Source organism: Jaculus jaculus, chromosome 16 (genome assembly GCF_020740685.1).
Source record: "Jaculus jaculus isolate mJacJac1 chromosome 16, mJacJac1.mat.Y.cur, whole genome shotgun sequence".
Taxonomy (NCBI): Eukaryota; Metazoa; Chordata; class Mammalia; order Rodentia; family Dipodidae; genus Jaculus; species Jaculus jaculus.
Window position 1 is genome coordinate 15,589,127 of NC_059117.1, and position 21,744 is coordinate 15,610,870.

The following is a 21,744-nucleotide window of genomic DNA, read 5'->3' on the forward strand; positions in this document are numbered from 1 at the left end:
TTTTCCTACTTCTGCCGCCCTGTATCTCAGTTCTCACATGTCCTGCAGAGACCCTGCAATGTCCACCACACAGCGAGCTCTGCCTTCTCCACGTCCTCTTACAGCCTCACAGTCCTGCCACTCGGGGGGGGGGGGGGGGTGGCGGGGGGTCGCGGTGGGAACTGGAAGAGCCCATTAATTTGGAGCTGGGCATTCACAGCCTGAGAGACACTTTACAATATCATAGATGCAGGAGCTTTTTATTGTACGACTACGTTTATTTTTACTTTATGAGCACAGTCAAGATTCACCCTGAATTTAAGTGCATTGCAATAACCTGTCAGGTTGAAAATCGGCCTTCAAAATATAAAAAACATAAATATGCAAATATACAAATGTAGGTTGAACCACACAAAACTGCTGTTTCTTTCTATCAGTCACATCAGACAAATATCAAAATCTTCCAAACGCTCAGATCCGGGGGCTCTATGTTGCTCCAACCTGAATGAAGGTTTAAGTGATTTAAGAAAACAACTTTGCTCTTGCCTCATAGAAATATGTAGCTTATATGAAACAGAGGGGAAAAAAATCACTGCTTTTAATAAATATCAACTCCTCTCTTGCTCCTGAAGAGGAAAAGGAAGCAACTGCCACCTGTACCTGTGTCTCCCATATGTCGCAGTAGAGGGAAGGTGGAAGCCACCCCAGCCTAGCCGACTTCTCATAAAGGGGAGTCGTGCTCTCTCCCTTAGTAAAGAGTTCTTCCACAAATTCTCCCCTGAGTCACCATTTTGGGCCAAGGACTTCCACACTGATGCTCACCTATGTGCTAATGGGGTTCTTGGTGACACGGGTGTGTCCCACTAGGCACGTGACAATAGACTGCATCACAGAACAGGAAATAGCCTCACCTTAAGTGAACAGGCCCCGCCCCCCTCTACAGGGCATACCCATGCACCCATGGCAATACCCTGTTCTGGCATTGCGGCCTCCGTGTGGGAACATGTCTGCTTCATCTTTCATAGCCTCTCAGTCAGGAAAAGTCCCAAGACCAGAAAAACCACTGCTTCTGTGAACTGCACTGACACACAGCAGGAGAGACCCAGTGGGCGGTGCACAGAATGCGTGAAGTTCTGAGACATTCGGGGACGAATGGAGACCATCAAGTGTGAGGCAGGAGGTTGCCGGGCAGTCTGCGGTTGGGAGCCCTGAGGACTGATGACACCACGCGACCTCCATCCTGAGCTGAGAGCGACTGATTTTTATATTTTGGTATAAACAGTTGCATGCAATTAGAAAATAAAATGGACAATAAATCCTCCTGTATTTTTTAATAAGATAACTCTATGAAGACACATAGGGGACAATAAAAAATGCCATTCTTTTGTTCTCTAAAATGCAAACAGGAGGTTCATGAAGGCTTATTGCTGCAAATTCACAGATTAGCCACAAAGGAAATCTCAAATGATAGGCTTCAAAAATTGGGGGTGGGGTGGGAGGAAGTTTAAGGAGAAGGGGAAAATATCAAGGTAAATATGCCAGAACGCTTCCCAGTGAGGCATCAAGCAATGAAAGAGCAGTTAGATCTTCTGGTTTCTGCGCCTCTGTCCAGGGGGTAAGTGGATTTCTCCTGCACACAGCTTTCTTCCCGCAGCCCTGATGACCAGCCGAATGCCACAGAGGCCAAGCAATCACTCAGCTGAAAACTGCAGTGCCACCCTACACGTAGAGCAGAAGTCAACACAAAAAACCATCAATAAGACCCTACTGCAGAAAACACCACATGCTCTGGTTACAGGACACTGAGAAATCAAGCCAGAACTGAGCTGGAAGCCTCCCTGTTGGCTAGTTATCACCGTGCTAGAAAGTGCTACTCACTCTACTGGGGAGAAGAGTCATCAACGCTCTTAACAGGCCTATGAGCTCCCTACACAACTGTTGAGACAAATGGAATGTCCTCAATGGCACAATAAAGGCATGACTGTTTTGGGAGTGAACATCTTCTCTCTGGATTTGAGGCCTGCTCCGTGGAAGAGAATTCATGCCTGGTACTGAAAACGTAGTCAGAAACCTATGACTGGGGAGGTCATAGGCCCAAGAGGAGAAGCTACTACATTTATTTGGCTAATTAGATATATTGTGCCCATAAAATAAATTACTCTTTAAAAAGTTACGTTTATGTCCATATAGATATAGTGCTCCTCTCACCTTGGGACAATCTTCTTTTTACAGTTGGTGGTGATTAGAGTAAGTGACTGTTGAGTGCTCAACACTAAGTAGGACATTTATGCCACCTTTTCTAATGTTCAGAAATCAACGGAAGAGAAAGAAGGAAGAATATATGAGCCAGAGGATGGGGTGCTGTGCTTAGAACGCTGCCCTCTAGACACAAGGTGGCCATTGCACTCGTGGCCTCACAGGGACTCTTTTTACCTGCATAAGACCTGCACAGTGTTGGACACAACATTCCATCATGGATGGTAGGGGAGAATAAAGAATTCAAAGTAGAAAAGAGACTAGTTGAAAAGAAGGACTTCAGTGCAAGAGGAATAGGGAAGGAAAAGAAACAAAAACATGAGAGATTATGATCAAAATATATTATATGTAGCCAGGTGTGGTGGTGCACACTTTTAACCCCAGCACTCGGGAGGCAGAGATAGGAGGATTGCTGTGAGTTCGAGGCCACCCTGAGACTCCATAGTGAATTCCAGGTCAGCCTGGGTTAGAGTGAGAACCTACCTCGAAAAAAAAAAATTATATGTGCATAAAAATTGTCAATAAATATGAGAAAGAAACCATCTAGCCAAAAATCTATTTGACTGTAACTAAATATACGATTTAATTTTGAAATAACTATTTTTAATGTTAAAATATGATGATCATTATTTTTCTGATTTTATTACTACTGCCCTTCTCTTTGAAGTAGCTCTGGGGTAACATCACTCACCTTGCAGGCCCTTTCAGAGGAATTTTGATTCCATCAAAGCAGGACATTTTGGGGACATGCTGTGGTCAATAAAGGTGACAATCATCCCACCCTTTCATTTTCTCTTATTAAGTTACCCTCACAAAACTTTAATATTGCCATCATCTTAAGGATCTGTGAACTTCTTATTTGGCAGATCTGGGTTAGCCCCACCCATTACCTAACATTTAAAAAAAAAAACTCATTATACTACAGTAGATGTACTTACAATAAGGCCTTTGTCCTTCAAAGAAAATACAATTTTCAACAGAGTCAGTTCCCAGGAGCCAAAGGAGCTAGCATCCAAAACCTAGTCTAAACACCAAGGCCCGTGTCAAGATTTCAGAATTAGCAACACAGACGGGTCTGGAAATAACTGGGCTTTGAAGGCCAGTAACAGGGTTGGAAGGCATTTTTCACTGTGGCTTTTGGAAGTAGTAGTGAGCGGATCCCAGAACTACCCTCCTGCCTTGTCAACAGCCTTTCTGTTCTTGACAGCAGAGTATTCCCAAAGAGGGATCATTGTTTTCATTAAAAACAAACAAAGGGTGGCCCACAATCCCCATAAGGTTGACCTGCATCCCCATTCTGAAGAGGAAGGCCTCTTCAGAAAAGGGGCAGGGAAGAGGGAAAGGAGGGTAGCAACATGTGTTGTTTACAGACTAAATATGTCCATAGCTAACAGAAGTAAAATAAAATAAATGCAGGGGCTGGAGAGATAGCTTAGCAGTTAAGACGCTTGTCTGTGAAGCTTAAGAACTCATGTTCAAATCTCCAGGTCCCACGTAGCTAGACAGTGGTGCAAGTGTGCAATGTTGCACACGCGCCACAGGGCAGCACACACATCTGGAGTTCGTTCACAGCTGCTGAATGCTCTGGCGTGCCCGTTCTCCTTCCCCACCCTCTTGCTTCCTCTCTCAAAAATAAATAATAAAAAAATTTAAATAAATGCAGAGCTTAAATTCTGTATGTTACTCTATTTACAGATAAAATTGCAATTCTTTTGATGGAACATAAAAGAGTGCTTGTTAAAATGACGTCGGATGTCTTTAATAGAGGAGGGTGACCTTCTGTGACAAACTCAGGGAGACTCATGTTTTGGAACTTGGAGTTCCATTCTGGCCAAAGCCATCACAAGTGTTCACCCCAACTATAAACAGGAAACTCCATTCCTACTCCACTCAAGTCCCAAGGTCACTGACTTATGGGGCAGGCAAAGATGATCATGACAAGGTTCTTACACTTGAAAGCTCTGTCCTGTAAGACGTGAATTCAGCCAAGTTCTACGTGCAGGCAGAGAAAAGGATGTTCTCAGGGGAGTGGACAGGACCAGCATCACAGCATGCAAATGTGTGAGGGTGTGCAGGGTCAACATGTCCAAATCGAGCCAGCTGGATCCATATGGGCCTAACCCTGTGTAGGGTGAGGCCCTGAGCCACAGTTGGTCACAGCTGACTCGACCATGTTGCACTCTTTAAATCTCAGAGAACCCAGAAGTATAGGGTTCACAGGCCCACTTGGTGATGAGTATTATGTCTTCTTGCCTCCTGCCTGACATTCCTAATCCAATGGCCCAAAAGGACAGCTAGGACTCATCGAAAACACATTCATGAATGGATACAGATAAACACGTGAATGTTTGAGGGTTGCAAATGAAGAAGCCAGCCGCCTTAGCAGACCCCAGCTGCGCAGGGTTTTCCTGTCTTTTCACAGAAAGGACAACAGTTACCCATACTCAAAACCCACTGCCAATCCTGAATGAAATTTAGAGTAAACAAATTTCATAGACATTGACAATCAATTGTATTAATAATAATCCATTCAAGCATTCCATAGAAGGATCCCATGGTAATTGTATAGCATTTAGACAGTGGCAGGACCTATCATTTCTGTGGCATTTCCCATGCTTCAAAATATCATTCAAGAATTGTACATGTTGCAATTCACAACTTTGACATGAGAGAGTATCATAATGAAGAGGCAAGTGTTGAGATTTATAAATATATTCGGCAACTTGTCCAAAGCCACTTAATTATTAAGGACTATGATGCCTAAAGAATATCTTTTTACATAATATAGTCAGCCTCCATGTGTCTGTATACATGGATTTAAACAACTAAAGATAGAAAATATCCAAAAAACATTGATTCTTGTACTGGATAGATAGACTTTTTTTTTTCCTTTTGTGGTGTGTGCATGTTCGTAAGTGTGTGGGCATGCATGTGTGCACAGGCGCACTTGCACATGCGTGCATGTATGTATGTGGAGGCCAGATGTCAGTGTCAAGTGTCTTCCTCAGTCCCTCTTCACTTTCTTGTTTAGGACAGGGTCTTGCTGAACCTGGAGCTCACCCGTTTGGCTCGATTAGCTGGCCAGCAGCCCCAGGACCTCTCTTTCTCCATGTCGCAGCACTGGGATTTCAGGCAGGCACCTCATTCTCAGACACTTGGCATGGGTAATAGGGATGCAGATTGGGGTCCTCAAGCCCAGCAAGCACCTCATCCTTGAATCATCTCCTCAGCCCCTAGACATTTTTCTCGTCATGATTCTGGAAATAAATGATAAATCCAGTACACCAGCTACATGCTCACAGCAGTTGGTATTTCAGGTAGTTTGGAGACGATTTAAGGCAAACAAGAAGATACGCAAATGCCATGCGGTTTTGTATAAGGGCCTTGAGCATCTGAGGATTTTGATGTCTCTGGAGAGTTCGCTCTCTTCCCATCCAAATTTTTGCCTTTAATAAGTTCACTGGCTGTCTTTGCAAATGGCCTCCACACACACCTTCATGCTTAACCCAGGCACACTGCCTTGGTCAGTACCTGCCACCAAGTAAAGTCTGCTGGCAGCCGTATACAAGTCATAGCACTTGCCCAGAGAGGCTTGGAGAGATACTAAGTGATATACGGTTTCTAAGCGGCCTCAGGAAAACTTGAAGATAACCTCACAGCTATACATTGATGAAAAGCTACTCAGACTTTCATAATAATAAAATACTATTTACCTGAAGACTTAGATTTTAAACATTAAATTATATCATGTTTTAAAGCACCATTAACAGTTTAATAGAGCAAACTTAAATGTTTATAATAGTACAATTTTTATATTACTAGGATTCTTTTATATTTTTGCTCTCATTCCTAATAAAAACATGCCTCAATATGGCCTGGCTCATTTTGCATTTAACTATAGAAACATTCCAATAACATTCTAGAGGGTACATTACTTCTACTCATGAAATTAGTTTTGTTTTGGTACCTTTTACAATTTCATGTGGGATTTGAAGCCTTCAGTTTTTGCTCAGATGTTTTAAGAACTGAAATTGGGAAACTCTACGATCACAGCATTAAATTTCCAAAATCCCAATGGCAGTCTTGGTTCTGGATTCTTGCCATGTGGCAAATCCACATTTTATCAACTCAATGCACGTGCAACTATACAGCAGGTATCAAGCAGGTGAAAATCAGGTTCACTGTTTCCGATGGTCCAAGGAAAGGCCGAGCAGGAACCTGCCTGGGCATTCTCCTAAAACCAGCAGAGCACCTGTCTGTAGCACTTGACACCACAGCTCTTCATCTTCTTTGAGCATTTTATCTTGCCTTGGCCTCCTCCTCCTAGGTTTTCTCTGGCCACCATAACTGTTTATCAACCTATTTCATTGGCTTCTCTTGTCTACTCTCCTTTCAATATACCTATTCTAGTAAACAATGTAGACCTCATTCTTACAAGTTTCAACTTAGGGCTGGAGAGATGGTGGTTGCCTGCAAAGCCTGATGGTCTGGGTTCAATTCCTCTGTGCCCACATAAAGTCAGATGCTCATGGTGGGATGTGCTTCTGGAGTTTGTTTGTGGTAGCTAGAGAACCTGGCATGTCCATTCTCACTCATTGTCTCTCTCTTCTTGCATACAATATTTTTTAAAATTTCAATTTAGACCTTTCCCCAAGGCATGTATGCCAATGTTTATTCCTATACAGTTAGCCAAATTGTTGTTGTCCACTGATCCTGAATTTTCTACCAAGATCAAAACTCACAGGTCTTTTTTGTTGATTTTTATTTATTTATTTGAGAGCGATAGACAGAGAGTGAAAGAGGCAAATAGAGTGAGAGAGAGAATTGACACTCCAGGGCCTCCAGCCACTGCAAACAAACTCCAGACACATGCGCCCCCTTGTGCATCTGGCTAACGTGGGTCCTGGGGAATCGAGCCTCGAACTGGGGTCCTTCAGCTTCCCAGGCAAGCGCTTAACCACTAAGCCATCTCTCCAGCCCAAAACTTACAGTTTTAAACACTCACTATTTCAAAGTTTACAGGGATTTTTCCAAAACACCTCTCCAAGTCCAGGAGGTGTCAATGTCATAGCCCACTGGTGAAGCATTTTAAGGTGAGCCATCCAATTTTCAACGTCTGTGTAACATACGAGCTATAACTGCGTGTGTGGAACGTCATGGCTGATAATGTGCCTGGTGGGTGACGGAGCAGGGTGGAGTGGCACGTCACTGCATGAGGAGAGACTGGTACCCAAAATACAGTCTAGAGGGGAGCTCTTAGAAGAAGCACCCTGCTCCAGAGATGCTAAATGTTGAGCAACTGACACCCTGCACATCGTCCCACTGTAAGAGATATTGGCTTTTTTTTTTTTTTTTTTTTTTTTTTTTTTGCCTGTCTTGCTGGACGTTGTTTGGAGTCTGACCTATCCCAGGGGCTTTCTTCAATCCCCACTTTCCACCCCTGCTCAGGATGCTTGCTGTCACCTGACCACACCAGTCTTCAATCTATTGTCTAAACTCTGGCCTCTCTACTCTAAGCACTTGCCACAAAACACCTTGAGACATTTATACAGCACATCTTACTTCGGTCAGATGTTTTGCAAAAAGGATTAAATGGCTCCCCATGGGCCCCACTATAGGAGCACAACCGATGTCCTTGTTATTGCGTTCAAGAGGCTTGCAGGCTGATTCCCACAGAGCTCTCACCCAGTTCCACCAGAGCTTCAAGCTGAACTGGATCATTTCCACACACCTCAAAGCCTCTCTTTTGCTTTTCTTCTGAGATGCTTTGCCTAGATTGTTTTCCACCTACCTCCCCTCCCAGCCAGTCTCACACACTATAACTAGAATTTGCCTATAAACGCCTTAGTGGGTTTGAGCCTATAGTTTTTCTATCATTCCTGCAAACCTTTTAATTTTTTTTGTTTCATGTTGTTTAGTTTTTGGTGGCACTAGGTATTGGACGTAGGACCCCACATCGTTCAACTGCTAGGCTATTTCAATCCCAAGGCCTTTATTTATTTATTTTTCTTTCATTTTGAGGGTCTCATCTCACTAAGTTGCTCAAGTTAGCCTTGAACTTATGATCCTCACCTTGACCTCCTGAGTAGCTGGGGTTATTGGCTTAGTTTATAAACCTTTTGTATGTATACCCTTTGGTCCCAGCAAGCTATGGATAAGAATCTGTCTGATTAGGCTTTTTCTCCTTAAGGACATCCAACCAGCATGAAGCTTCTAACACAGCGCAGGCTAAAAGCAGTGAAGCAAACCGAAGCAAGGGTGAAGTATGGAAAGAAGAAAGACCAATATTATTGAGATGCAATGTGCTATTCCTAGTACTAGTGTTTTGTAGAATTACAACTGAGAACCAGTAGGTCTTAAAATATACACCAATTTCATTTGCTGATATTCACTAAGTTCTGCAGGCACACGTAGCTTCTGGGCCACAAGAATTGGTGGCATTGTGTTCTTTTATCACACAACGGATTCTGTATAGCACTGCCAGACAGAAATGCCACAGAAAGTGTGTGAAAAGCCTATATCCTCTATTTATCCAACAAGTTTTTTTAACTGCTCCTTGGCTGCCTAACTTTTGGGCTCCTTTCTGGACTCGCAGGGTTCATGGCGGAGTCTGGGACAGGCCTTGTATCCTCAGCCTCATTCTCTGAGCACAAAGTACAAGTTCCCATTGACACTCAAGGGGAGGGCCGAGGGTGCTGAGGCTGGGGGAGGGGGCTGTCGGCAGAAGACAGCCTCAGATCTGGAGCTGGGTTGAGACTTCCACGAGGCGGGCCAGGAAAATTCCCATGACGCCAGAGCACTAGGCAGTTTTTCCAAAAGTACAGCGCTCCCAGGTCCAGCCCCATCTCAGCCAATGAAAGTACAAGTGGAGGTGATCCCACAGGCATGGAGATGTAAGTACTCCTCTAGAAAGGAAGCTTACTTCCATGGAAAGTTTTTCTTAATGTTTAATAGAGAGCAAGAGGGAAATTTACACCAGGGCCATGGAATGCTGTGGACCAATAAGGAAGAGCCCTACGTCGCCCAGGACCACCTCACTAAGCATTGCTGACGTAACATGTTCATTTGCTACAGGTCTGGGATTGGCTTCGTTACCTTAAGTCCAACAGCTTCCTTTTGTATCCCTGCCTGAATAACCTCTGCACCCTATTCCATGTGAGGTGACAGTAATTTAAAGACTAACAGTGGGGCTGGGAAGATGGCTCAGTGAATCAAATGTCTGCCACGCAAGCCTGAGGACCTGAGTCTAGCTCCCAGCTCTCACGCAAAACACAGGGCATGGGAGAGCACACCTGCACCCAGCAATGGGGAGTGAGGATGGGGAACCCCTGGGAGTTACTGGATAGCTCATCTACCTGAATTGGTGAGCTCTGGGTTCATCAAGAGACCCTGTCTTAAAGAATATGGTCGAAGTTATTACAGAAGAAGACAGAAGACACCATACATCAATCTCTGACTTCCAATTGTGTACACCCTCTCACACACATGCGCTCACACACACACTCCAATGTGCTTCTCAACTAACCACAGTGCCAGTAACATCAGTGAAACATCATGCCAGGAAGCTTCCTACAATCCAAGCCTTGGGCCAAAGCTTCTCTGCTCCTTTAATTCTTGCTGCAACTGGATGAGTTGCATATCGATATCCATCCCACTCTCTGGGTGAAGAAACTGAAATTGAGAGGTGACATAACTTTCTCCAGTTCATCGTCAGTTAGATTTGAAACAGGGTCCAGCAGATTCCTCTGTCAAACCTCCTCTACAAAATGATAGGGTGCCAGCCACAAGTGGCGCCATCTCCTGGAGGGCTCTCCACAAGTTCCAAGGATCTGTTTTTGTTTTAAGGTCAAAATTCAATCTACCAGCCCCCTCCCCAAAGAGACTTAGGATAGCTGGGTGCAGGTTGAAAGGCAATCTTCGAAGCCTTTGAAAGCATCTGGACATGCTTCTGAGCAGTGAACAGAAGCAAACTGCTTCCGTAAACAATCAACGGATTTCACATCCCAGTTTTATTGCTTCGTCCCTGCGTGACCTAAGGAAATAGTCTCTGAATCTCTGAATGTGGAAAAGCGTAAAGAGAAAACATGTAGCTTGTATTTGTGCGTCTGTTAGCACAGTCCTATAAGTTACCTTCCCTCAGAACTGTTCTGCAGAAAAGCAACTGGGCCACAGCACCTGAACATCACAAAATAAATATAAGTAGTCAATAAATAACTCAGACCACTCTCTTAGCGAGAGCAGCCATGTCTAGAAATGACAAGAAACCCTTCTGAGAGGATAGCAACCTCCACATATGTGCACATAGTAAGTACATGTTACATGTGTGCATATTACATTTCTGCACATGGCAAATACATGTTACATGTGTGCACATCGTAAGTACACCTCTGCACACAACAGGCTAGTTTCTATCCCCCTCTTCTCACACAAATTGAATCCTCATGCAACCTTATCTCTCTTCCTCATCTGCAAACATGTGTTCTGACAACAGGGGTCCATTCTCCAGCCAATTTAATGTGCACAATGGAAAATTCGAGAATCTGTAGAGATAAAAGCACCTGAAAGTGGCTGAGATGCAGCAAGCTACTCTGTTAAGCGATGCAGGATTTTTTTGTGATTAAGAAGGTGGAAGACAAGCAGACAAGGTCCCTCTGTTTTCACTGTTCAGTTGGCTCCAAGATAGGTGGGGCCCTGCTTCTCGTAACACCAAATTTCACTGGCTTTTTATGAGCAAAGGGTCCGTTTCTGCATTGCACCTCTGGATTTAAAAGAGGAAATTTCAACCTCAGGAATAATGTTTTTTGCTGAACAAAATGTATGCCAAACTAAGCTCTCTGACTTCTGGTTTTCTGTGTCCTGGCCTCCAAAGTTATCTCAGGTTTCCAGTCCTGGGAGGAACTCACTGGCTCCTCTTGCGCTACAGTGGGGTGAGGTGGGAAAGGGCTGGGAAGCATTGGCACCCCTCCTCTGGCAAACTTTGTGGGTTTAAAGATGTCCATGGATCCAGGGGCTTACTGCAAATCCACTTATTTGAGTGTTGCTGACTCTTATCAACTGGACAGGCAGCAGTGTGTTGTCCTGGGCATTAGTAATTGGTATGTGGGGAGGGGGGGGGAGGGAGGCAATAATCAAACAAAATAATAAGAGGTTCCCAAGTTCCATAAAAGACCATTTTCTAAAGCGGGAAGCTTTGCTTTCTCACCAAACAATAAAGCACATCTTCAGCTAAGTGGCCTAGGTCTTAGAACCTGGTCCAGCTTCTCACCTCTCTCTGTGAATAGATTAACTGAAGCCTTATGGCCCACCCACCTTTAAAAAGAGATTCTATATCCAGCTAACAAACAGGTTATTCTTGGACCACGATTGCTTCTGGCAGGATGCTCTGGCCCATGCAGTCAATGATAAATGAGGTAAAATCATTCGGATCTGTTCACTACGGCCACTGCTCTCACTGTTGTCCTGAAAGTCTCCACAGGAATGAATGTATTCCACCTCTGAAGTACTCAGGAGCTTAAAAGTTAAAATCAGGCCAAGCTGATTCTCTGGGGTTTTTCAAGCTTTGACACTGTAATTACATGCAGGACTTTGTGCCACTGATTTCCTCCCAACTGTAACATTTTTACATCCTTTTAAAGCATACATTGAAGTTAGCTTTTTTTTTTTTTTCCAATACATGTTATGAAATAAGATACGAGCTTATGCCCAGCCTTAGCTACCTTCTGCCAAAAAGCTGGACCAACTCAAACTAAGTATGACTATTTTCTTTAGCCAAAGTTCAGTTGAAACTGTTGCATACCCCATAATACACATACGCAAACGTCACGTCACCCAAGACAACCCTCCCCGAAGGTCTCCCGAAATCATAACAAGATTTTCCTTTCACGTAATGTGATTAACAAATGTTAACTAACAAAACTCCTTGAAGACGCAAAGGAACAAAACAGAATCATTCAAAGAAAGCCAAAAGGTAATTTCCACAGCCCTTCTTTTTCCTCCCAGCTCTCTCACATCTTTAGCTTAACAAAATCCCTGTCTATCTATCCTGTGATGGGTAGGTACTCTGAGAGAACACTGGCTCTGAGTGTTAGCCCCGCAATTTTGGTAAACAAAACACAAACAGTATGAATATAAAAGGCAGCCTCCAAAGCTACTTAATTTCATAAGCCTTAGTTCCCTTATCTGCACAAAAAAGGGGAAAAAACCCTCGAGCAGTTTTGTGAGGCTCAAGATGGCGTTTCAGAAATATTTGCTTGGGAATATTATCAATTGGCTAAATGTCTTCCTTCCAATCTATGTACAGCAATACCGAGCAGCCTTCTGGGTGTCCATCATGACTTGGAATCCATGCAGCACAGTGGGTCTCTTGGAAATTTACAAGAGCAGTTTCAAAGACAGAAAATGGTCACCTACCTATTCTCACTCAATGTGACCAGGTCATCACACACGTTTGGAAGTGATGACTGCAAAGACTAGGGCCCATCATCTAAATCCCTGCCAAGGTCTGCCTACCAGCAACATCTCACTGGACCATTAGCTAATGAAGTTCTATGGGGCTCTAGAATAACTGAAGGAGGACCTGCCAGGGTCCTGAGAAAAAACTGACAGCTTTGTCCTCTATGGCTGCCTCTAAATGTTTCTTCTAACCTTATGAACTTAATCAAGGCTTTTCTCCAATAAGCATAATTCACACTTGAGTTCTGACTGGTGCATCTTTTCTCTTCACACTCTTTTATCTCCAAAACTGAAGAATTCTAACATCAACTGCACATTATTACATCTTTACTTGCAATGAAAGGCACTGTTTTCCACAGGGGATACTAAAAAGGGAGACTATGGTATGGGGAATTTTTCATGTTACTCGGGAACAGTTTGCAGCATTCAGACTGTATATTTAAACTTTATAAATAGTACTATCACCAAAGAGAAAAAACACTGTTTTCACATGTGGAGTTCTTAGCGATTTAAATATTACTTAAGGTAATTTCTGCTGAGACGTTCAGAGAGTAAGATAAAATAATGCCCTCACGTTATACAGCTAAATGATAGGGATGGTTCTGCACACACATATACAGCATCTGTAAATCTACAACTAAATCAAATTTTAAACTCAAAACTCCTCAACAAGTTCTTTAGTAAAGATCATGAACACAGACCACCTCTCTTGGCTCTTTTTCTTAGATAGCAATCAATATTCAGTGTCTCAGTAAATGTGAGCATATGCACAGGTATGTATGCCCCTACTGACCACTGTTCAGTCACAATTTTCTTTTTGTTTTGTTTTGTTTTTCAAGGTAGGCTCTCGCTGTAGCCCAGGCTGACCTGGAATTCACTATGTAGTCTCAAGATGGCCTCGAACTCACAGCGATCCTCCTACCTCTGCCTCCTCTTCTGGGATTGAAGGCGTGCGCCACCACGCCCGGCCTTCATTCACCATGTTCTAACATTGGCCTCACCTCTTGCCATGAAAGAGGCTGGATCATTTAAGCCTGGCTTGGCTTTTTGGCTTAAAGTGATGGATTCTCTCTTCTAGCTCCATATTGCTGGTTACAAGTAGTCATATATCACTTTAGGGTTTTGCCTTTGACTGCCTTAAAATTATTTCCAGCAGGATTTTGTGATTTTTTTTAAACCAAGATTTGCCAGAAGTGATTGGCAAACAAAACACTCTTCAGCAAAAAATATTACTCTTTGTGGATCTCAGAACTACTTATTCATATAACTTAATCTCCTTCGAGTGGCTAGGATCACATTATCATTAACTTTTAAGCTAAAACAACTTGAAATAAATGGTTAACTAAGCAGCCGATAGCCAAGTGTCATTCTCGATTATGAAGGGAATTGTCTTTTCTGGCGTGTGCTTCCAAATCTGAAAGGAAAACTGCGTTTGAGCGCTTATACCAAAACAGGCAGGGAAACCTAAGATCACTTCTCCTCCAATTTGTCCTTTAAGGTTGTTATCTTTTTTCCTCTCGTATTGCATATCTTATCCTTGACCTCTGTACCTAAATGCTATCTCATCATTTTTCCTGCTGGGTTCAGAGAGTAGGACCAAGGCAGAAAGTTGAGTAGTGTCTAAGACTTGATGGAGCAGACATTAGCAGGAACAGGCGTGGCAGACTTTAATTTTCAATGAGACAATGTTGTACAAAGTTCATCTTAAGGTTATTTCTATAGCAATGATTTCAGAGATAACAGCAATTTTCGGTCTGATAAAACTTGTCAAAAACTATGAAACTCAAAAATTCAACTAAGTACAATAACGATGTGTAATCTTGTCATAATTAAAGACAACTTTAAACCCCAGTCATATCACCACATGCAATGGATTGGTTTTGTCTAAGAGAGCAGTGGAGTACTCATCCTGAGCTGCACTTACCAAGCACACACACATTATGCAGGGGTTGTCAGTGATAAATGGGATTTGGACGACTTCACCTTCATTTTCACATTTTGCAACAGATCCTGAAATGAAGGGGACAAACGTGGTTATATTCAACCTTGTTTTGTGGTCTCGTTAAAAAAAAAAAAAAATCTTAACTTTTTACACTGGTCCTCTTTGAAACAGCTACCCAAATTTCAGAAATTCATAATGAATTTCAAGTTATCAAACTCACCACAAATGCATCCCTCCTAAATCCATATTAAATAGTTTCATTTAAACAGGATTTAAAAAAAAATAGCAAGAAGCATGTATAGAAATCTGTTCCCAGATGACAATTATCTCACTGGATATTTAATACTGGTCTGCTGTGAAGGCATCTGAAACACACTCTCACACACACATGCACACGCACAGACACACATCACTGGCCATGAGGGACGATTTTATATTTCAGGACAATGTCAGTAACGGGCTTTTTATATGGACCTGCTTTGGACTGTTATGGGTTGAAATCACTTTTTGAAATCCAACCTTCTTTTCTGTCAGATATATATATTTTTTTCATTTTTGCACCAGGTGTCAGTAAAGTATGTCCTTCATAGTAGGAGCTGAGGTCTTCACCTGCCTGAAAACATCTAATTATTATATCCTGTTATTACTAGCTTTTAAGACATGATATTTGCTTAAAATTCGAGGTCTACAACACTGATGCTTCGGAGAACACAGCCTAGCCCTGTGGAATCCTAAGGAGAAAGAAAGATGTGCGCAGTGTATTTTTAATTGATTGGCGGGGCGGGGGGGGGGCAGTTATACAAAGACCGAGAAAAATATAAAAAATAAGTCAAGAAATTTATCAACTTCCAATAGAAGCTTGTACTTATCACTCCCTTCCAGGCACCAGTTCTCATCCCTCCACCCTTCCACCTCCTGCACAGCGTTCGCACCTCCTCTTCGCTGGGCTCGGCTGCATCCCCATCGCCGACAACCCTCAGACCCTGGGGTGCGTGCTCCGCGCCCTCCGGTCCCCGGGGCCGGCCAGAGCCTCTTCCCGCGCCCCCCCCCCCCCATCGTCTCCCACCCCTAGGACCACATCAGCATCGCGGAAGACTTGGTCCCTCACCCCTCGTCCCCTACCTGTCAGGAAGGAGGAAGCCAGAGACAAGGGGACCCCCGAGCAATTGAGCAGCAGCAAGACGCAGCAGGTAATCCCGGGCGAGCGCCGGCGGGGCCGCTCTGCCGCCGGAGCCCTGACTCCGGGGAAGCTGAGCATCGTCACTTGGAGGGAATCCCGGGCGGCCGCAGGTCCCGCGTCGCCGCCGGGGCTGGGCTGCGCTGCGCTGCGCTGCGCTGCGGCCGCTCGCGCTCCGCGGGGCTCTGGGCCGCCGGCGAGCCGGGAGACAGTCGCGGAGGAGGGAGGCGGGCGGGCGCCCGGGGCCGGCGGGGGGGCGGGGGCGCCGGGGAGGAGGGGTCCTGCGGCCAGGCTGGTCCAATGCGGCGGCTTCCCCCCCCCCTTTATTTATTTATTTATTTTTTCTGGGGTTGCTCGCGGCGGCTGAGCCGTCAGCCCCTCCGCGCCCCAGCGGGCCGGCGGGAGGAGGCGGGGTGTGCGGAGCGGCGGGTGCGCACGGCCGCCGGGCCTGGCTCGGGCTCGGGCTGCACGGCCCTCCGCGCCCCCGCTGCACGCCGGCCTCCGGCTCCGGCTCCGCGCGCGCTCGCTCGCCCGGACATCCAGGCGCATCCCCCGTCCCTCGGTCTCCGCGAGCCCGCTGGGGGCGCCTGGCGCGGGCTGAGCGCGCCGGCCCCGCTACCGGAGCTCATCCCCGGCGTCCGGCCGTGTCTCCAGCCCCCACGGAGGCCACCCGAGCCGTCCGGATGGCGCGTCTCCAGCGCCCTGCGCGCACCGCCCCCGCCCGGGATACCCGGGCGCTCGTGGCTGCCCCCCAGCTCTGGTAAAGGGGCGATCAACTAGACCCAACTTTGCATAACCTCCCCCCACCCCCTTCGTTTTCCCATGCCCAGGGACCCAAGGGCAGAAGGGCGAGTGGACATCAGTGTTCTGGGCTAGGCTGACTGTGGGCTAAGGGGACACAAGTTGAAATGACAGTCACTCGCAGTGGCAAACGCCTTTCGTTCAGAAGAACCCTGGCTCCGCCTTTCCCACCCCGGCTGACGGGGCTGGGAATCGCGGGACTAATCATTCATTCCCCGGTGCAGCAGGGCAGGACCGCCCAGGCGCGGATCTCGGCCTGGGGCCGCCTCTGCGGGCGATGGCCGCATCTTGGCGTGCGGTCGCCGCCACTGCCCAGGCTGGGCTCTCCTGGGTCCGTGCAGCCCTAAGTGTCAGGGAGTCCCGGCCCTTTGATCCCTCTTTCCTCCCCCCAACGCACACACACCAGGTCCCTGCTGAGTCCAGGCCGCCCGCCCAGCAGTGGCCTCCGGTGCTCAAAGGGGATCTAATCCAGGAGAAGATTTTTTGTGACTACATTATGAAGGCTCAGAGTGAAAATGAGGGGTGCTTGGTCAATGTTGAGACCCAATGATCAGCTGTCTTTGAAAGCTACTGTGCGACGCAGGCTTCTTCCGCTAGGCATGGAAACCTGGAATCTGCCACCACCAAAACCCCAGCCCAGCCCGCTCACCCTGCTCCCCTGAGCCTAGTGGATCCAAACAGCACATCACTGGCAAACCATGCATTTGCCCAGTCTTGGACTGAAAGTGTAGGTGAACTTTGGAGCTGTGGTGACCAACTATATCCTGAGAAATAAATTAATGTGTTTGCTGACAAGTTCGTCTAACTTCGTTACTCATTGCTTTGTAAAAGCTTTTTGACCCAAAGGTGGTATAGCTTGATCATATGGTGGTTCCGTGTCTATTTTCTGGAGACACCTCCATCCCGATTTCCATCATGGGTACACTGGTCTGCACTCCCATTCATTGAAAGTGAGTTTCTCTTTCCTTGCATCTTTGCCAGCATTTGCTGGCAGTTTTCTTGATGATAGCTATTCTGACTGGGGTGAGATGCTATCTCAAAGTTTTAATTTACATTTCCTTGGTGGCTAGGGATGAACACGTTTTAAAGTACTTATTGGCCATTTGTGTTTCTTCTTTGTGGATTTGTTCATTTCATCAGCCCATTTGGTGATTGACAGGGATTTCTTTTTTTGGAAGGGGTGTTTAATTTTCCCAATTCTTTGGTTATTATAATGTCTCCTGACAAGTATAGTTGGCAAAGATTTTCTCTCATTCTGTAAGCAGATGGTGTCTTTTGCTATACAGAAACATTAATCTCATGTACTCCCATTTGTTAATTCCTGGGCTATTTCCTGTACTGTTGGAATCCTATTCAGAAAGTTCTTGCCTATGCCTATGTCTTAAAGCATGTTCCCTATTTATACTTCTCGCGGTTTCAGAGTCTCAAGTTTTAGATTAAGGTCTTTGATTCAGATTCACTTTTAACTGATATTTACGCAGGGTGAAAGATACAGATCTTATTTCATTCTTCTACAGATGGATATCTAGTTTTGCCAGTGCTATTTAGAGTATAGGTTGTCTCGCGCCCCCCCACCCCCGTGCCCATTGGATATTCTTGGCTTGTTTGTTAAAGTTAGAAGGCCAAAGCAATATGGATTTATTTCGGGGTCCTTTATTCTGTTTGATCAGGGTATATGTTTACTTTGGTGTCATTGACATGGAACTCCTAATAGATTACTTTCAGCAAAATTGCAGCATACAGAATTCACACAAGAAAATTAGTAGCTATGATATAAACCAATACTGAACTCACCAAGAAAGAAATTCAGAAACATGCAGTAGTCACAAAAAAATTCAATACTTAGGTATAAATCTAACCAAAAATGTGACAAGATCTCTACAATGAAAACTTCAAAACACTAAAAATTAAGAAATCAACAAAGGATACTAGATGACGGAAAGACCTTCCATGCTCCTTACATTTGCAGAATTAATATTGGGAAAATAGCTATATCACCCAAAGTAGTCTACAGATTCATTGCCATTTCCATCAGTATTCCAATGATGTTACCTGCTGAGCTAGAAAAAAAAAAAAAAGTCATCCAGGAATTCACAGGGAAGCACAAAAGACCACAAGAGCCAAAGGAGAAAGAACACAGCTGGTATCACAGCACCCCAACATTTCAAACTATACTACAGGGCAGCAGTGGAGTCTCCTCTTCCTGAGTGCAGTGCAGCGAACATCCCACACAGCCAGGAGCCCATGGACCACATGGCTGTGACAAGAGAAGTCAGAGCTTAGCATGCTCCATTTCCTTCTGAAAACAGATTTTTTTTTAGGAGGAAACAAATTAAAAGAGACAACAGATGATGTGGTTACTTGTTTACCCCCAAATAACACCGTGGCTAGGAAGCTTAGAAATTAATGCATTTAATGTTTTTCTTATTTCCTAATCATACAGAAAGATATCTTGCAAAAAAATAAAAAATCAAAAACAAAATCTCTGGGCCTAGTTATACTCCCATAGTAACAGACTGGAAAATAAAAAGTAAAGTAAAAAACGTTTAAAGAAATTGTATTGCCAGTTAGTTGGAAACATTACCAACTTCGTCTCAATAGACTTCCCATGGATGGGGTTTTAGATAAAGTTGCTCATGTGACTCAGCTAAGGAAAACCAAAAATTTAGATGCTAGGAAACTTATTATTGCTCCCAGGCTCTAACGTATTTGATGACAAACACACTACAAATCGCAGGACACCTGAAGAGTGCGCAGGTGTCACTGTGGTGTGCTGTCCCTGGCACCAGGCATGCCACTTCCGTTTGCATGACAAACTCCTTTAGGACGGAATCAAGGCATATGTGGCATTTCCATAAGGGGTTGTGTGGAGCTTCCCAGCAGAGACACTGAAACCATCCTAACAGGGGTCTCCAGCCTGCAAGTTCCTTGTCAGGAAAATGGCAGAAGCTTTGGAAAGAGCAGTCTGCTCCCAAAAGGCTTATCAGAGTCTACCCACAGTAGTGATGCAACGTCAGTAACCTCTTCCAGTGCCAGTCTGTCAGCTGCCGAGATCGAAGCCAAGCTGAGATATTCCAGGGTCCAAAAGGAGGAGGAGGAGAAAGGGAAGGGGGAGGCAACAAGAGAGGGAAAGAAAGAGATAAGCTTTTGCTCCCATATTTACATTCAATGGCATGGCGGGGCCATCCCGAATAACCCTCACTGCAATCCAGAGAAGGAAATGGTAATGTGTGTTTGGTTTGGCTTGTGTCCTTTTTCATGAACAAGGAGGTAACGGGGTCCAAGGAACAGCATTGAACTCAGGTTCTAGCCCAGGTCCAGGAAAATAAAGGGCTCTGCCATCTCATCTCGTGCAGTCTAAGATATAATATGTAACTTAATCAGATTTAAAAGGAAGACTTACCCACAGTCAGAGAAATTTATATCTCCTCTCAAAACTATGATCTGATTTTCCACTGAAAACTTCAGCTGATTATACAACCTGGTAGTTCCCAAAGTTTCTTCCAGAGAAATCCTATGAACCTAGCTTCCCCAGAATAGAAATGAATTGAACCTTCAAAAGGAACCAGAGTAAAGGAAATGCTAACAGGACAGTGTTCCATACATGTTTTTAAATATTTTATTTATTTATTATTTATTCATTTATTTATTTCCTTGAGAGAGAGAGACAGAGACAGACAGACAAAGAGGCAGACAGAAAGAGAGAGAATGGGCACGCCAGGGCCTCCAGCCACTGCAAAGGAACTCCAGACGCGTGTGCCCCCTTGTGCATCTGGCTAAAGTGGGTCCTGGGGAATCGAACCCAGAGTCCTTAGGGTTCACAGGCAAACGCCTTAACTACTAAGCCATTTCCCCAGTCCATGATCCATACATTTATGATAACTAGGCCTTTAGGCTTAACTTTAGATTTGAAAAGATATAGGATGGCTTCTCCGTAGACCTAAGCCTAACAAGGGAAACATTGGAGTTTGTGAGGGAAAATTAGACAGCCCGTGAAGCATCCGCCCGGGATGTCCAAGAACACTCTAGAGTATGCACCTCATTTTCCTTTAAAACATCCAGGCTTTACTTCCTTAGAAAGGAAGGTATTTCTTGCAGGCATATTCAACAATCCGTATACTTGGTCAGGATTAGTCATAATACGAGAGAGAGTCACATGTTTGCTTGTTCCCTCAACCTCTAGTCTTATCCTCTTTCTCAATCATGAATCCTTAATTTGTGCCTTGTTTATAGCTTATCAGCAATGAAAACTAATTTTCTTGGTCCTTTCCAAAGGTCACACTGAGTAGTACTAATCCCCTTGGCTAAGTGCTGGCCAATGGGAAAGTCCCACTAAAGGCATGGTCTTCCTTCTTTCTCTCCTCCTTTCTGCTGACTGAATTCCAGGCAGCACACGTGTCTGAGGCTCCAGCACCCCCCGTGTGCCATGAGTAAGAGCTTAGGGACACGGCAGGCAAAGCAGGGCAGAAGATGAGACTCTGTGCCATGAGGTACAATCCAAGCCAGGGCCGCTTGCCTCTGGCTGTCCTGAATAAGAGATGAGTGCCAGTCTTGTTTCATCCCTTGTTAGTTCATTAGAGTTGTTTATTCTCTTATATACAGCTAAACCTGAAATCTTCTGAAATGCTTGTTATATACTAAAGACAAAGACATCGTTCCTGCATAGTTTTTGTTATTTAGTTTTGAAACAAATTTAGGATCTCAATCACCAATTATCCCTGTTTATGAGTTCCTTTTGTAACTTACCTGTATCTTACGAGATTTAAGGAAACTTACAATGCTCTTTATTTTAAATTAGAAGATAACCGAGCATTTAAAGGCATTTGCTTGCAAAGCCTGCTAGCCAGGTTTCAGTTACCAAGCCACTCATGTTAGTTGGATGGAAGAAGTGTCACAAGCAGGGCTGGAGAGATAGCACAGTGGTTAAGGTGCTTGCCTACAAAGCATAAGGACCCAGGTTCGATTTCCCAGTACCCACATAAAGCCAGATGCACAAGGTGGCATATGTGTCTTGAGTACATTTTCAGGGGCTACAAGCCCTGGTACGCTCTTCCTCTGTCTCTCAAATAAAAATAAATAAATAAATAAAATCTTTTTTTTAAGTGGCATAAGCATCTCATGTATGCACACCAAATAA

General features: G+C 44.6%; 1 protein-coding gene and 1 long non-coding RNA gene across 5 annotated transcripts in view; one reads left to right on the forward strand and one right to left on the reverse strand.

Moving 5' to 3' along the window:
• Bmper (BMP binding endothelial regulator) overlaps positions 1-15,924 on the reverse strand; it is a 254,257-nt gene extending 238,333 nt beyond the window's left edge. For all 3 annotated transcript variants that reach the window (XM_045135611.1, XM_045135609.1, XM_045135610.1), the window contains exons 1-2: positions 15,752-15,924; positions 14,612-14,697 (exon numbers count right to left, since the gene is read on the reverse strand). In XM_045135611.1, coding sequence (XP_044991546.1) covers positions 14,612-14,697; positions 15,752-15,887 — 222 coding nt within the window. In that variant the 5' untranslated portion in view covers positions 15,888-15,924. The remainder of the gene's footprint in view (positions 1-14,611; positions 14,698-15,751) is intronic.
• The window catches only part of LOC123455274, a 66,467-nt gene continuing 60,247 nt past the window's right edge, over positions 15,525-21,744 (forward strand). Inside the window, exon 1 of one of the 2 annotated variants that reach the window (XR_006633806.1) lies at positions 15,525-15,819. This is a non-coding gene — a long non-coding RNA (uncharacterized LOC123455274). The remainder of the gene's footprint in view (positions 15,820-21,744) is intronic. The other variant, XR_006633807.1, reaches the window with a different exon arrangement.